Source organism: Protopterus annectens, chromosome 4.part0, assembly GCF_019279795.1.
Source record: "Protopterus annectens isolate FY-2018-M chromosome 4.part0, PAN1.0, whole genome shotgun sequence".
In the NCBI taxonomy this organism is placed as follows: Eukaryota; Metazoa; Chordata; order Ceratodontiformes; family Protopteridae; genus Protopterus; species Protopterus annectens.
In genome coordinates this window covers 1,118,520,874-1,118,536,595 of record NC_056733.1, presented here as the reverse complement: position 1 = coordinate 1,118,536,595, position 15,722 = coordinate 1,118,520,874, and the positions used below count along the sequence as shown (strand labels likewise).

The window sequence follows — 15,722 nt, the reverse complement described above, 5'->3', positions numbered from 1 at the left end:
AAACAGAGTTGAAGTATTCTACAGCCTTGTCAAGAAGAAGGATGTTTAAAATTTGCCAGTTCATTTGTTTGAAAGTATTTGAGAAGGTAGTTGGGTTGAAGTTACTGAGGTTATGAGTTTGAATGTACTGATGCTGGTGTGGGGAGGAACTAGTTGAGCGATGCATAAAGGCTGGGAGGTGGTCGCTAAAGATATCAGGAATTGTGCCAGAATTTATTTTATTTGAATTTGAGACTAGGATCCAAAATATAGTGGATCCGGGGGGGTTTATTTTGTTAGGTCGAGGAATGGAGAGGATTATTTGAGTGAAGTTATAGAGGCTAATGGATAGGGAGGGAGAGGGGCAATTGATTTTATTCCAGTCAATATTCACATCACCATGGATATAAGTTTCATAGTTAATTTCAGTAGAGGCCCATAGGAAAATATTTTCGAGTGTAGAAACATTGTTACCAGGTGAGATATATAGGGCAATGATGCAGGCATTTTTATGTTTATTTAGTTTTAGAATTCCAGCAGTTACTTCAGTGTTCTAGAATTAGAATTTGGAGGGGAATTAAGGTAGGAAGGTTAGAGTAGACTAGGGCAGTGCCTCCACCTTTTTATTTAGTCGGTCATTTCTGAGACAATGAAATCCTTGGGGCAGAATCTCAGAGTTGGAGATAAAGGGCTTGAGACAGGTTTCGGAGATGGCTAAGATATCTGGTTGGTTATGGATTAACCAAGCTTGAAATTGGTGCACTTTGTTGTTTAGACTTTGTGCATTAATTGTAAAAATCTTTAGAGTGTTGAGATAGGAGGAAGAGGGTAAGGGATGAGTGTTGTCAATAAAAGATGTAGGACCAGGGTTAGGATGATATCACCCACTTGGACTAGGTTGTTGAAGGAGATATCCTTTAGCCATATTGGTCTGCCAGGCATGAATTTTGGTAGATTGGAGCAGGTGACAGTGTCTTGACTTTAGAGGAGAAGAGTTTAGGGTGAAATAGGTGCAGAGGGTTGGGCTGAATGAGAAAAGAGGAGATAGAATGGAAATGGGAGTAAGAGTGAGGGAGAAGGTGGGTTTGTATGGTAGTTGTCTTTGTAGGTGGTATTGGACATGCATAGGTGGAATATGAGGTAGCATAGTATAAGGGAAGTCAGAACATAAAGATGAGGCTGGGGGACTGGAGGGTGTGATAACTTGAAGAGAGCATATTGGAGCAAAGAGAAAGTGGTATGAGTGGTTAGGAAAACAGAGAAGACTATGAAGAAGAAAGGGTTTAAAAAGTGATGGAGGTATTCTAGAGATTTAAGGAAAGCGGAGGGGACTATAATTATTGGGCGGACATAGTATAGTTAAATGCTTTCCCAAAATAATGCTGGGCGAACTCCGCCCGACGCTTAATAGTGCGTTTGTTGAACATAGCACAAAGCGACAGACCGAGACGTCGTGGTCTGGGCCTAAACAAGGTATACAGAGGGAATGGAAATCCTTATGCGGTATTTTCTTCCCACAAGAAATACAATTATTAACTTTGTCTGACATCGGTCTGAGGCAAGAAAAAGTTTCCCCAACGGGGTACTTAGCTTTTAAGAAGACTTCGGTTCCAAATTTTTCGTAATCTCAGGAGCTGGCCGACCGGCACTTGCGAACTGCTTCTGTTTCTGGCACCGCGCGGCAAGAAAGACTGAAGAAAATGGCATTGGCTGGTTCTTTTATACCCCTGTCGCACTGACGTCAGGGAATAAGCGACGACAACCGACGCCAGACCTAGACTTTGGAATTCGGCCGACCGAGGACCCGCCTGACGGCAGGAGAACCCATCTGTTATGACTGCAGCTGTATGCACGATGAACATCATAAAGATGAGGCTGGGGGACTGGAGGGTGTGATAACTTGAAGAGAGCATATTGGAGCAAAGAGAAAGTGGTATGAGTGGTTAGAAAAACAGAGAAGGCTATGAAGAAGAAAGGGTTTAAAAAGTGATGGAGGTATTCTAGAGATTTAAGGAAAGCGGAGGGGACTATAATTATTGGGCGGATTACAGATTACAGAGTTTAAGAAGGATGGCTATTGGTGAGAGGAGTAATGAGGGGGGCAGCTAGTATTGGGTAATTAGGCTGAGAGGCTGGGGTAAGATAGGAATAAAGCTAAGAGTACTGGGGGTGGGTGAGAATTGGGGGCAGGGTAGGGGAGCGGAGTGAGTTCGTAGGGTGGACGGAGCAGAAAAGAACACTAGAGGTGAGTATGGTAGAAAAAGTATCAGCAAAGAGCAGTTTAAAGGCTGTAGTTGAAAGGTATGAGCTAAATATTTCCAGCCAGAAAATGAAGGATGCCTTTACAGAGGGTGGTTTAGCGGGGGGGGGGGGGATTTACAGTCTAAGGATATTAACTCACAACCGTTTGTGAAAAAATAAAACCTGTTGGGATTATAAAGAATATCTAGGATTTATATTGGTAGATGCTACCACCTAATGGTAGAAGGAGATAGCAAACAGCAGGGATAGTTGGACCAGTCTTAGGTTTAAATATATTCTAGGGTAGTGATAACAGGAGGGGGGGAGGGCAAACGGTCTGCGGTAGGCTGCTATAACGCGCACATGGAAGGGCAGACTAACTCTATAAATAGTACATCAAGTCTACATTTAATTAGTGTTAAGCTACATACATTTACACAATCTTGTTAGGGAGTCTTCTCAGTAGTATTTTTCTAAGTATCAGGCAAGCTGGCCAATTCAGGGCGTCTTCAGGTGATGGTCGGAGGTATTCCTTTTGTATTTAAAGCAGGGAGGGAGCACCCGGGATGAATTACTGTAGAGTAGAGGGGGACAACACTGAGTTAGTTAACATTGCAGATGTACAGGGGAAAGGTAGCAGGTAAGGGATGTTTAGAGAAGAAGGGAGGGTGTAACAAAGCACAGTAGTAGAGAGAGGCTATGGTTAGATGAGGTTGGAGCAAGTATGTAGAGGAAGATTAGGTTTAGGGGACTAACAATGAAAAGCAGCAGACATTATGTTTTGAACAATACAAGTTAGGCAATACAGGCTTCATTAAATAGAACAAAACGTTCAGCATGCTATCAGTGACCCTAGTCTGTTTGAGAGGACAGGGTTATGCAGCAGTAGAGCCAAATATAAGCAGCAGAAAGCAAGGGGTAAATGATAAAGTAATACTATAAAATCTCTAAACAGTGCAATATTTAGTGCTCAACAGACTAACACAGTAAACTATATGTTCATGCTGTGCAATAACTTGTGCTGAACAGTTTTCAGAACGATATAAAAGCTGTGTGGTGCCCTTATAGAGAAAAACGGAAAAGAAAAATAGCTGCTAAGCCAGTAATTAAGCTAAAGGCTCTAGTAGGACCATTGATCCACCTTAAAAGAGAAATAAAGGCCTTCATCGATATACATTTGTTGGCATCCTTTTAACAGGACATCTGGAGAGCAGACTAGGCCAGCAAAATGCAACAGTCGATCGCTGTATACTCAGACTAAAGTAATGCAGCTGGCGACAATATAAAAAGAGACCCACTCATCCCAAAAAGCAACTTACAGCTACTAAGCTGGTAATTAACCTAAGCAAAGGGCAAATGACACAGTACAAAGCAAGCAGTCAAACAGTACAGTATATAGGGCAAAACGGTCCCCAAAACCATGTAGAAGCTGTGCAGAGCCCTTATAGTTGCAAATGAAAGAAAAATGGCTGTTAAACCTGATTTTAAGCGGAAGGATTGAAGGGGGATTGTTATTCCACATTAACAGGCTATCCGGCATTCAGCGATGCACTTTGGTTGCATCATTACACCAGGTTTCTGATTGTGACAAGCCAGCAGTATTCAGTCAAGTCCCTTGTACCCATACTAAATTAATGCAGCATTAGTCAGTGTAGAAAAGAGCTCCACTCATCCCAAAAGCATTTTGCTAACATCCACAGAGAATATAAATAAAGCACATTTGGTATGATTTCACCCTCAATGTATACAGCAACCTATGAATCTTTATTTTAGCATTAGGTGCTGTTAAGATGATGTCTAGAACACTAATTATTTACCAGGAGACTTACCATAAGTGCAAATCATTTTGCTCGCTTCCCTAAACAGGAGGATTCCATTTGGAGATGACACATCAAAATTCAAGCGCTGAGACCTAAGACAATGGCAACAAGTAAGCGGTTAAATCTGTTTATACAACAGCGTGTAACATCACATATATATTCAGATCTGACAAATGTATCGGCAGACAGTGACAATACACCTAAATCAAACTTTTAATTATTTCCTTCCATCAAAATGCTTAAGTTGGTTCATTCAAAACTGCACTAATCTGGCCATATTCTGATGGCCTTAAAGGATGGTTATTTCTCTATATTGGGGGGGGGGGGGACTACCCTACACAACAGGTTTATATCACCACTCAGTACTACTGTCCACATTAAGGACAGCATGGTTCATGACTAATTAAAAGATTTTCTGTTGCTCCCTTATCAATGATACTCAAGCAAGATTCTTATACAGGGAACATGTATGACCTTGAGTAACCCTTCAATCCACAGATTTCTGCCTACTTACTGAGGCTTTCTCCTCTGAACCACTAAAAGCCTTCAACATACATCTGAACCCCTGAACAAAGATCTACACCCCTACCTCTGGCTCAAAAAAGAATGGTTTTATGAGGAATTTACTACTTATGGGAGGTACACAGTGTTAAGTGCTTGATAAGTGTGCCATGGATGTTTATATTTGTCTACTTAAAGGTGTATATGGCTGCAATGAATTCCCTAGTGTTATTCCTATACTCTTATGCAGATAACTGACATCACTGCAATGTCCTTTTGGTAAATCATAAACTATACGTACTGGATATGCAAATGGACTTTCAGCAGCCCCAACATCTCCAGCAGTGAAGCATGCATCTCTCACTACCAGGTCTCCTACTGACTCTCTGACATGTCCATCCCTAATCAAGGAAGCACAGATTCCCAATATATGCTGCTGGGAGGGGAATCCAACTAATTATGTAATCCTAAATTGTTTAAATGGCTACACCAACACTACAATAAAAAGTGATAGCATTAAACTTAGAGTTCATGTGCTTGCACTACAAATTTTCTTACATGCTTTTTTGTGTTATGTACTTGAGATTTTTCTTAATTACCAATGACTATTGTGGAGTTATATTAATGTGACATTTGCCATAATAAGAGTACAAGATCATCCAGCCTAGAAAAAAGAAGTTATGTCTTACCATAACATTCCATCTGTGCTGTTGTGATCTTCTTCCATTCATCACTGATGGGTTTGGTTCCGAGCCCCTCGGAACCATGTCCGCCTAATACCAAGCTCGCGTACACCAAAAACTCTCAAGCTGCTACCCACAATGCCCTTCTCCCTGTTACCTCAGATCGAGTTTGCCCATCTTGTACTAGTAAAGCAGAGGCCATTTCTGCGCACATGCCCTAATTCACCACTTTGACCCAAAGAATCCCCCAGGAGCCTTTGGAGGGGGAAGAACGGTGGGAGATGATGAATGAAAGATCAACAACACAGATGGAACGTTATGGTAAGATATAACTTCTTTATCTGATGTTGTTAATCTTCTTTCCATTCATCACTGATGGGACAGAATCTCAAGCTACCTGAGAAACCTGGGTGGCCCTTATGGAAGAACATTCCTGAGCACCACTGAGCCGAAGTCCGCTCTTCCCCTGGAGACCATATCCAACTTGTAATGTTTGATGAAAGTGTGTGGTTTAGCCCAAATGGCTGCTGCGCAAATGTTGTCCATAAAGGCTCTGGAGTGAAAAGCTACAGAGGTTGCTATAGCTCTAGTTGAATGCGCTTTGATATTGTGAGCTCTAGGCTCGTTTGTACGTGAATATGAAAAGGAAATACAATCTCTGAGCCACTTTGATAAAGTGACTTTTGACACAGCATATCCCATCCATGAACCAGAGAAGGAAATTAAAAGTTGGTCTGTCTTGCGGATATATTTAGTCCTGTCTAGGTAAAAACACAGTTGCCTATGCACATCCAAGGAATGTAGACATTATTCTCCTTTATTGGAATAGTTTGGGGAAAACACTGGGAGCTCGATAGATTGGTTCACAGAAAAATCAGAAACCACTTTGGGGAGAAAAGATGGATTAGTACGCAGAGATACTTTGTCTTTATGAAATATTAGGTACGGTCTCTTGATGCATAAGGCCTGTAATTCTGAGATCCGTCTAGCTGAAGTGACAGCTACCAAAAAGAGAGATTTCCATGAGAAAAATCTGAGATCACTTTTTGCAGCAGGGTCAAAAAGGGGTTGAGAGAGAGACTGCAGTAATAGGGAGAGATTCCATGTCTCTAAGGAACGCCTAACTGGAGGTCTGCTGTAAAACACTCCTTGGAGAAAGGTTTTGCATAGGCGAATGGACATAATTAGAATGCCCTGTACTCCGTTATGAAAACTGGAAATTGCTGCTAAATGGACTCGTATGGTAGAGGTTGCTGCTCTGTTTTCAAAGAATTCAGAAAGGTATTGAAGGATGACAGAGACCGGGACTGAGAAGGGATCTAGCATCCGTTCTTTAGACCAAAGATAAAACCAAGTTTTCTGGTGGATGGTTTATGGGAGGCCAGAATGATATCGCGAACAGGTGAGGAAAGAGCTTCCTGCCTGGCGACTAACGGAAGTGGAGAAACCAAGTCGTCAGCTTGAGAGTGGACAGATTCGGGTGAGTTAACCCTTGGAGGTGAAAAATTAAGTCAAGACGAGTGTCCAGGATCCATTGAGGCTATAACAGATGAGGCCGGAGGAAGGGGAACCACACTTGAAGAGGCCAGAATGGGGCAATGAGGATCAACTTGCATCTCAACCGAGTGGCTATCTTTAAGAATAGAGGTATCAAGGGAATTGGAGGATAAGCGTAGAGGAGACCTGTGGGCCAATCGTGAGTCAGAGCGTCTCTCGGGGACTCCCCCTCTGGGGGGGGAAAGAGGGCAAAGTAGCTGCTGCATTTGTTGTCCAAAGGGAAGGCAAAGAGGTCGCAGCAGGGCTGGCCCCATCAGCTGAAAATTTCTGCCACCACTTTGGGATTGAGAGACCACTCGTGTGGAAGGAGAATGCATCTGCTCAACCTGTCCGCAATCACGCTGGAACTCCCTGGGATTTGCATTGGTATAAGAAAGCGGTCAGAAGCTATCGCCCAATGCCAAATTCTCATGGCCTCTCAACACAGGGGGTAGGATTTGGTTCCTCCTTGTTTGCTGATGTACCAGACTACTGACATAATGTCTGACTGAATTGCAATCGTTCCAGGGGCAAGAAGTGGATGTAATGCCTGCAACGCTAACAGTACCACTCAACTCCAAAACATTGATATGCAGGTTGGCCTCTAAGCTCGACCACATGCCTTGGACTGTCTTTCCCTGAAAATGGCCTCCTCACCCTATCAAGGAAGCGTCCGTGGTCACAGTGGCATTGGGTTGAAGGGTCTGAAAGGGGCGACACCAAAGTTCTGCGTCTGGCCTCATCCACCAGAGGAGATCTTGCTTGCAAGAGTTGGTTATGAGCACCTGCGAGTTTAGGGGGTGAAGATTTGCAAACCACTGGGACAATAGGAGCCATTGTAACAGTCTCATGTGTAACCTTGCCAGAGGAGCTATTGGAATGGCTGCAGCCATGGACCCTAGAGCCCGGAGAACTTCCCTTGCTGACACCTTTTTTTCACAGAGTATCACACGCACTTGTAATTTTAACCTCTGAAATCTGTGAGCCGGTAGGGATACCAGGCTGGATCGAGTATCGAAAACTGCCCCTATAAATTCTAGCTGTTGGGTAGGTACTAAGTTGGATTTCTCCCAGTGTACAGTGATGCCTAGGGACTCTGCTACTGAAAGGGTGTACCAGAGGGTCATAGTCAGAAGACGCTTGGTGGGGGCAGAGAGGAGCCAATCATCTAAATATGGAAACACCTGGAATCCTTGAAGTCTCAGATGAGCTGTCACTACTGCTAGACATTTTGTGAACACTCTGGGGGCCGTCAAGAGACCGAATGGCAGGGCTCAGACTTGGTAATGATTGACTCCTAGATGGAAATGAAGGAGACTCCTGGAGTGATTGTCCATTTTGATGTGATAATACGCATCCTGGACGTCTATCGAGCACATCCAAATATTCTCTCTTAAAAATGGGAGAATGGATTGAATAGTGACCATGCGGAACTTGGTTTGTACAACTGATTTGTTTAAATGGCTGAGATCCAGAATGGGTCTCCAGTCCCCGGTCTTTTTTGCCACTAAAAAGAATCTTAAGTAAAACCTGGATCCGCATTGGTCTGGAGGGACTGGCTGGATGACTCTTTTTTTTGATACAGCTTTCTTATCTCTGAAGCTGGTTCTTCCCTATGATTGGGTGGAACTTTGGGAAGGTTTTTTGTAGGTTTTGGACAGGAGGTCAGAGGGATGTAGTAGCCTCTGGAGATTATTCTCTGCACCTATCGATCGTTTGTAATAGAGCGCCAGACAGTTTGGTGCAGAGAAAAATGATCCCCGACTGCTTCCAGAGGAAAGCATCAGGCAACGCTTCAGGAGTGTTGATAAGACTGCCCAGAGAAGGAATCCTTGGAGTCTTGGTTTTGGGAACCCCCTCTGACCCTAAAGGGGTGTCTTCCACCACTGAAACCCCCTCTGCCTCTGGGGGAATCCTCACCACGTGCATTACAGAAAGGACCCTGAGATTTCTTGTGCCAGATTTTCCAACTCCTCTGGTTCCTGGAAAAGGAACCTTGAGGCTTGGAAAAACATACGCTAACGGCAGACAGAGTCTTTCCATCTTGCTCGCACCTGGCTAACGTGTCCTTCACTTTAGAACCAAATAAGGAAGATGGTTCAATAGAGGCGTTCAAAAAGGAGGACTTGAAGGAGTCCGCGAGGTCACAGATATGCATCCAGACATGACACCTCATGACTATGCCTGCACCCGCAGCTCTGCCCGCACCTTCGTTTGTGTGGGGGAGCAGCCTCATGGACGAAATGGAAATAGATTCAAGGGTGGCAAGTTGAGAGGCAATCTTGTCCCGTGCCTCGTCAGAAACTTGACATGCGAGGGATCCAGAAAGTTCGGTAATCAGATCTCTTTGGAGCCTCGTGAAGTGTGCCAAGTAGTTCAGGGGCCTGACAGCAAAGACTCACTTCTCCAACCTGTCCACAGCAAAGAATCTGATCAGATCTCCGGGGAATGGCATCAATAGAGTCAGGGTTCTACCAAGCACGACCCAAGAGGCAGAAGGCGGAGGCGAAAAGCCTGCAGACACACAGATTCCTGACATCATCCGGGGGTGACCGTGGGGACCCCTCCCAATCAACGTAGTCCGTGTCTTCTGTCAAAGACACTTCAGGAGAGTCTATGTGCAAGAGAAAGCACATAGACTCTTCAGGAGAGTCTATGTGCTTTCTCTTGCATGCCTTCTTCTGAGTAGGTCCTTCAGTGGGAATATCTGAGAAAGACTCAGACAGATGGGTATCCCGAACTGGGGTTTCCTGAGGCTTCTCCTCCCGGTGTCCTGGAGTGGTGGCTCATGGTAGCTGTAGCTCAGAGGGAGCAGGATGAAGTTCCGACGTTGGAGGAGAGCTTCCCGAAGCAAGCACCCTCTCCATCACCCGAAAAGCAGGCCCACCCGAAGAGGAGTGGGAGCCCAGAACTGAGAAGGACAACCTTGGAACCGGGGTCACACCCCACTCCATCAGACCCGCTCCCAGGGATGGAGCCTCAAGCAGGATTGGGGCAGGCGTTATCCCCGGATCCAAGGGCGGAACCGATAAAACACTCGGAATCATGCCCTAGACCGAGGACTCTGCCCCCAACCATGAGTCTGAGGAAGGGACAGTTCCATCGGAACCAAAAACCAAAGGGATGGCCTCGAAGCCTCAGTGACAGTCACTGTCGGCGCAGAGGAATGGGGTTCCACAAAAGATGTCGGAGCAATGGGCTTCAGAACCAATGGGTCCAAAGGAGGAGTACACGTCGGAGTCCTGGGAGAGATAGACCCAAGTCCCAGCAGGGGATGAGTCTTTGGAACATTCAGTATTCCACTGGCTGTCAACCGCTGATCCAACAGGTGCACCACATCAAGTTCGGAGAGACTCCTGGTGGACCTCGTGAAGTGGAGTCGGATCGATCCAAAAAGAGGCTGTACATTTGACCCAGGAACGGATCCAAGGAGGGGGAGTATCAGGTCCATGGTGTTTGAGCTAGTGCACTGTAGTCTCTAATTTAGAGACAGGTAGCAAAGGAATCAGTGGAGTAGTAAAAGGCCGAAGAGGTGCTCGGAGTCGATGTCATCGGTTCCAAAGAAATGGTAGAGGTCATACCCACTTTCGATTTAGTCAAAGGCAAAGTCGGTGCCGTAGCTGTAGTGGAAGGCAAGGTCGGTGCCGTAGCTGTAGTGGAAGGCAAGGTCGGTGCCGTAGCTGGGGAGGTTGGTGCTGAAGTTGGCACCAATGTTGAGAATCTGGTAATACCCATGGCTTGAGTCATAGTAGTAATCGAAACAGAGCTCGGAACAGCAGTAGTCAGAGCCGAAGTAGCAAGTCTATGCTCCAAGGAAGTTTTGTGGGCCTTATGTTTATGTGTCTTAATCCTATCACCAGCCGGTGAAGAGGGATCAGAGTGGGGACGTTTCTTGTCCTTCATTGGAGGGGTTGAGCCCTCTGACACAGAAAGGGCCTCTGAAAAAGGAGAAGCAAGATGCCCTTTCAAAATCAATTTATTCTTTCTTTCATTCAGCGTCCGCTGACTGAAACTTTGGCAAATTTGACAAGGGGGTTTAACAGAGAGAGATGAGAAACTCCTCAAACAATAAATGCAGTCGTCGTGAGAGTCGCTGTTTGGGAGTTTACCATTGGAAGAGGTGCAATGTTTAAACCCCGCAGTCCCTTTTTTATCAGACATTTCCACAAACACACTAACCACAAGTTAACTAGAATATCAAACAAGGAAAACACCTAGAAAGGAAAGAAGATACCAACGATGGTATCAAGAGATACCACAAGGTAAGGAGAGGGCATACCAACGATGGTAAAAAGAATTACCCAATGGGAAGAGCTAGTTAGGAAAGTTACAAACAACTGTAAACGAGTGACGTAGAAAGGAAATAGATTTAGAGAATTGACTAAATAAGAGATATATATCCAACTATCCATAAAATATCAAGAAAAATACCACTTAGCTTGAGAGCTCGGTGAAACACTGCTATATGGCTATGCGGCAAACGAGATCTGAGGTAACAGGGAGATGGGCATTGTGGGTAGCAGCTTAGCTCAAGAGTTTTTGGTGTACGTGAGCTTGGTATTAGGCCAACACGGTTCCGAACTCCATCAGTGATGAATGGAAAGAAGATTAACAACATCAGATCATCAGTTTTCTAGCTCTGTCACAAATTACCACTACTAGAGTCAGGATCAGAACAATAAGAAAAACAAAGGAAAACTATAAGTTGTGCTAGCAAAATTAACATCTGTAGTTAACCTTTCAAGTACTGTCTCAGAATGAAGAAACTCCTAAGATCTGTGTATGTTCTTAACTCTGTTACCTATTTTTTCTCAGTAAATTTAACATAGTTATAAAGTATTGCAATAAGAATAAATAAGTCCAGTCACAGGACTCCTGTAAGACAATCTTTTATTTAAAATTAACATCCAATGAGTGCTTTCACCTGAAAGGATTTATCAGATCCAACTCAATACAGTCATGTTCTGAATTTACATTTTAATCTAGTTCATAGAAAACTATAAAAAACAAAAGATTAAATTCTTATTTTTTTATTACCATTTGCTGTAATATGAAGTAACAAAAATGATGCTGTACACAAGACAATTTAAAATTAACCAGACTTATACGTGATGACTTTACCACCAAGGCAAAGTAAGAGCTTTTAATTAGTTTCATATTTTTCTCTTTTATTTACTTATCCTTATCTATTCTATGTTAGCAAGTTAGTCACACTACACTAGTGGCCTCTTTTCAGGGTAGACCAGAGGTGGTATTTCTACTACAAGAGGAAATCTGGCCAGTATATCAGGGAACTTCCCTTGCTCTTTTTGATATGAGCCGTGGGACCTTTTATCTCCACCTGAGACACAACCAACTCAGCAGATGAAGGGTTTTAATGTCTCATCTGAATGACAGCACACTTAGGAGTGCAGCACCCTTCTAATGCTGCAGTGCAGTTTAAGCAATCAAATCATGTGGACTGGGAATAGAACCCAAAGCCTTCTGGTCTTCCAGCACCAAACGCGAGTATGCTACCTGTTGTACTACTTCTATTTAAAGTCATAACAAGAGTTTGATAATGAAATAAATAAAACTGTGATTTATAATACTGCACTGTTGGTACAACTCGTACATTATTTTTTTCAGTGTGCAGTTAAATGGTAACAGATATTAAAGTTTAAACATCAGTACATGAATGTTAATGGATTTTATGTATGCATGGTGAAATATATCACTGAGTTTACTTTTTAAATATGTCTTACTTATGCTTCAAAGGTTATTATGAAGTTAAACAAGTTTCATGTAATGTGAAACTTTTTTGTGGATGGTTGCATTGTGAAGAGTATCAGTCTTTTTAGCGTACAGTTTAAATGGACAGCTTTTCATTATTAAAAGTACAGTATATAGATATTAATGGATTTTGTACAGATATGCTAAAATATAATGTCATGTTCATTCCCCAGATCTTTGTTACATAACTAAACATGTGTTTTTGCAAAGTAGCAATGACACACCATTAAGCTAAACACGCTTTAACGAAAAGTAAAATATTTTTTTTGTCTATGCCTGCATTGTGAGGTTACAATAAGAGCTTAAAGATTATTTTGTGAAAAATACCAGATGGCTGATATTTATAACCATGTGAAAGTAAGTATTTAACTTGTTACTCTTGAAATTTAAAGATGCTGCACGAATGCCTATAAACGCCTGTCTCTCAACTCTCACTGTCCTATTCAGAAACAGGACATCATTATTTTTCTTGAAAACTACTTGGCTAGGCTTAGAACTCAGGAACTCGGGGACAAAACTGGGTTGGGTTGCATGGCTAGGCCTGTAAAGACTCTGGTGGCCATTAGCCTACTATAAACTAAGGAAGAGCCTAGCCATCCTGACACAACCAACCAATAATAGCAATAAACAGAAACAAACACAACTCTACATTACATCCGAGCTACAATTATATCCGAGAATAGGGAGAAGGAGGGTGTTTGGGGCTACACAACTATACTATGTTCATCATTCAGCTGCTGCAATAGCTCTTAGGCTATATGAGTTAACTACCAAAGCCTATCCAACTTGTGAAGGGGAAGGACATGGCTTCAGGAGCCAGTGGAGAATGGTCCAACCTGGACCTAGACAAGGAATCTAGACTGAAATGTTTTGCAAAAGTATGCAGAGAGGACTATGTTCTGCCTCTAGAATACTTCTAGAGTCCACCCCTTTTTCCAATCTGCTATCAAAGAAGACACAGTTCTAGTTAAATGTGCCTTTATACCATATGGAATGGATTTGCCATGGTGGGAATCACAAAAAAGACCATATTTGAAGGCAGCCACCTGAAAACTGCCTGTTTAGACACAGGGTATCCCATTTTGCTTCTTGATAAGAAATAAATAGCTGATTAGCTCTTCTAAAGGGTTTAGTTCTGTGAATATATTACCTGGGCAGATTATGCACATCCAGAGTATGCAGAATCATTTCTCCCTAGTTTTTAGGTTCTAGGTAAAAAAACTTGAGATTGATGGCTTTATTTAAAGTAAACTCTGAATCTACTCGGGCATGAAAGAGGAGCTTGTTCTTAAACAGAACATATCCCAGTAGAAAATCAGATATGGTTCACTGACTTGCAACTCAAATACTTCTCTTGCAGATTTGAGAGCAATGATGAGTACAGTTTTCCAAAGCAAGGCCCTTAAATAAGCTTGATGCGCAGGTTTAAAGGGTTACATAAAAAGATGTTATGTTCTTGCCATAACGTTCGATCTGTGTTGTTGATCTTCATTCATTCATTACTGATGGGTGTTGTTCCATCCTCGGAATCAAGCTGGCCGTTATACCAAGCTCGCGACAGGCAAAAAACTCTCAAGCTAAGCTTAACCATAGTGCCCCTCTCTCTATCACCTCAGATCGAGTTTGCCCATTTTTTTTTTTACTCTTATATGTAGTAAATTTAGACCACTGCTATCAGTGCAACCCTTAATGCTCATAATTTTGTCTTTTGTTTTTCTCTTTATAATTAATTTCGTATTTGCATTGTTATTTTTAATAGTTTTGTCCTGTATGTTTATCTTTGCTTTTGTTTGCTAGGGCTCTTTCCCCTTGGGTCTCCACTGAAAATGGGTTGCTTATTATCAATGCAATGCAAATAGTTAATAACCTTTTCTTTTTTACAATTTTTTTTGTATTGTGGTTGTTATTTAATATTTGTATATTGTCACTTTATCTTTACTTATGTTTGCTGGGGTGTTTTCCCTCGGGTCACCACTGAAAATGGGTTTGTTTGCAAACTCAATTGGACTAACCCGGTTAGCAAATGTGAAGGAAGTAAACAAACAAATAAATAAATAAGAGAAAAGAAAGAAGTGGAGGCTTCATCTGAGCAACTACCCTATCATAAGGTAGGACCGAATCCAAACCTCCAGAAGTCTTTTGAAGGGGGGATAGCAGGTGGGATGTAATGAATGAATGAAGATCAACAACACAGATGGAACAATGATAAGAACATAACTTCTTTGATATTGTTAATCTTCATTCATTCCTTGCTGATGGGACAGAGTCCGTAGCTACTTTATTTCTTGGGAGGCCCTGTGGAAGGATATTCCTGAGCACCACTGAACCAAAGGAAACTCTCCCCCTGGAGACCAAATCCAATTTGGAATGAGTGATAAAGGTATAAGAGGTGGCCCATGTTGCTGCTGCACAAATGTCATCCATGGAAGCTCTGGCATGGAAGGCAACAGATGTTGCGACTGACCTGGTTGAATGCGCATTGACCTTAGATGGTAGAAGAACTTTATTTCATTTATAGATAAAGCAAATGCAATCTCTCAACCATTTAGACAGGGTCACTTTGGAAACCGATCCTCCTAATTTTGGTCCTGAGAATGATACAAATAATTGATCAGATTTTCGTAATGATTTATTCTGTCCAAATAAAAACACAACTGCCTATGCACATCAAGTAAATGCAGTGAAATTCTCCTTTGTTAGAAAAATTTGGAAAGAAGACTGACAGATCTATTGTTTGATTGATAGTCAAATCGGAAATAACTTTGGGTAAGAAGGTGGGATTAGTCCAGAGTGATACTCTGTCTTTATCGAAGACCATGTAAGGACGTTTTATGCACAAGGCTTGTAGTTCAGATATTCGTCTTGCTGTGGTAATAGCTACCAGGAATAAGGTTTTCCAGGATAAAAACTTTACATTGCAAGTAGCAGCTAGTTTGAAAGGAGGACGAGTCAAGGATTGTAGAACTAGTGTCAAATTCCAGGGCTCAACTGGTTCTTTAAGGGGGGGGTCCTGATGTGTGCAACACCTTTCAAAAAGGTCATACAAAGACGATGAGAAATCAATGATTAATCTTAGAAGCCATTGTGGAAGTTAGAGATAGCTGCCTGGTGCACTAGAACAGCTGAAGCTGCAGCTCCCGAGTGGAGGAGATTTGATAAATATTCCAGTACCAAATCAAGTGGAGCTGAA

General features: G+C 42.6%; 1 protein-coding gene across 1 annotated transcript in view; it reads right to left on the bottom strand.

Moving 5' to 3' along the window:
- The window catches only part of RANBP17 (RAN binding protein 17), a 4,607,784-nt gene that overhangs the window by 771,581 nt on the left and 3,820,481 nt on the right, over positions 1 to 15,722 (bottom strand). Inside the window, exon 22 of the mRNA XM_044069092.1 lies at positions 4,050 to 4,132. Coding sequence (XP_043925027.1) covers positions 4,050 to 4,132 — 83 coding nt within the window. The remainder of the gene's footprint in view (positions 1 to 4,049; positions 4,133 to 15,722) is intronic.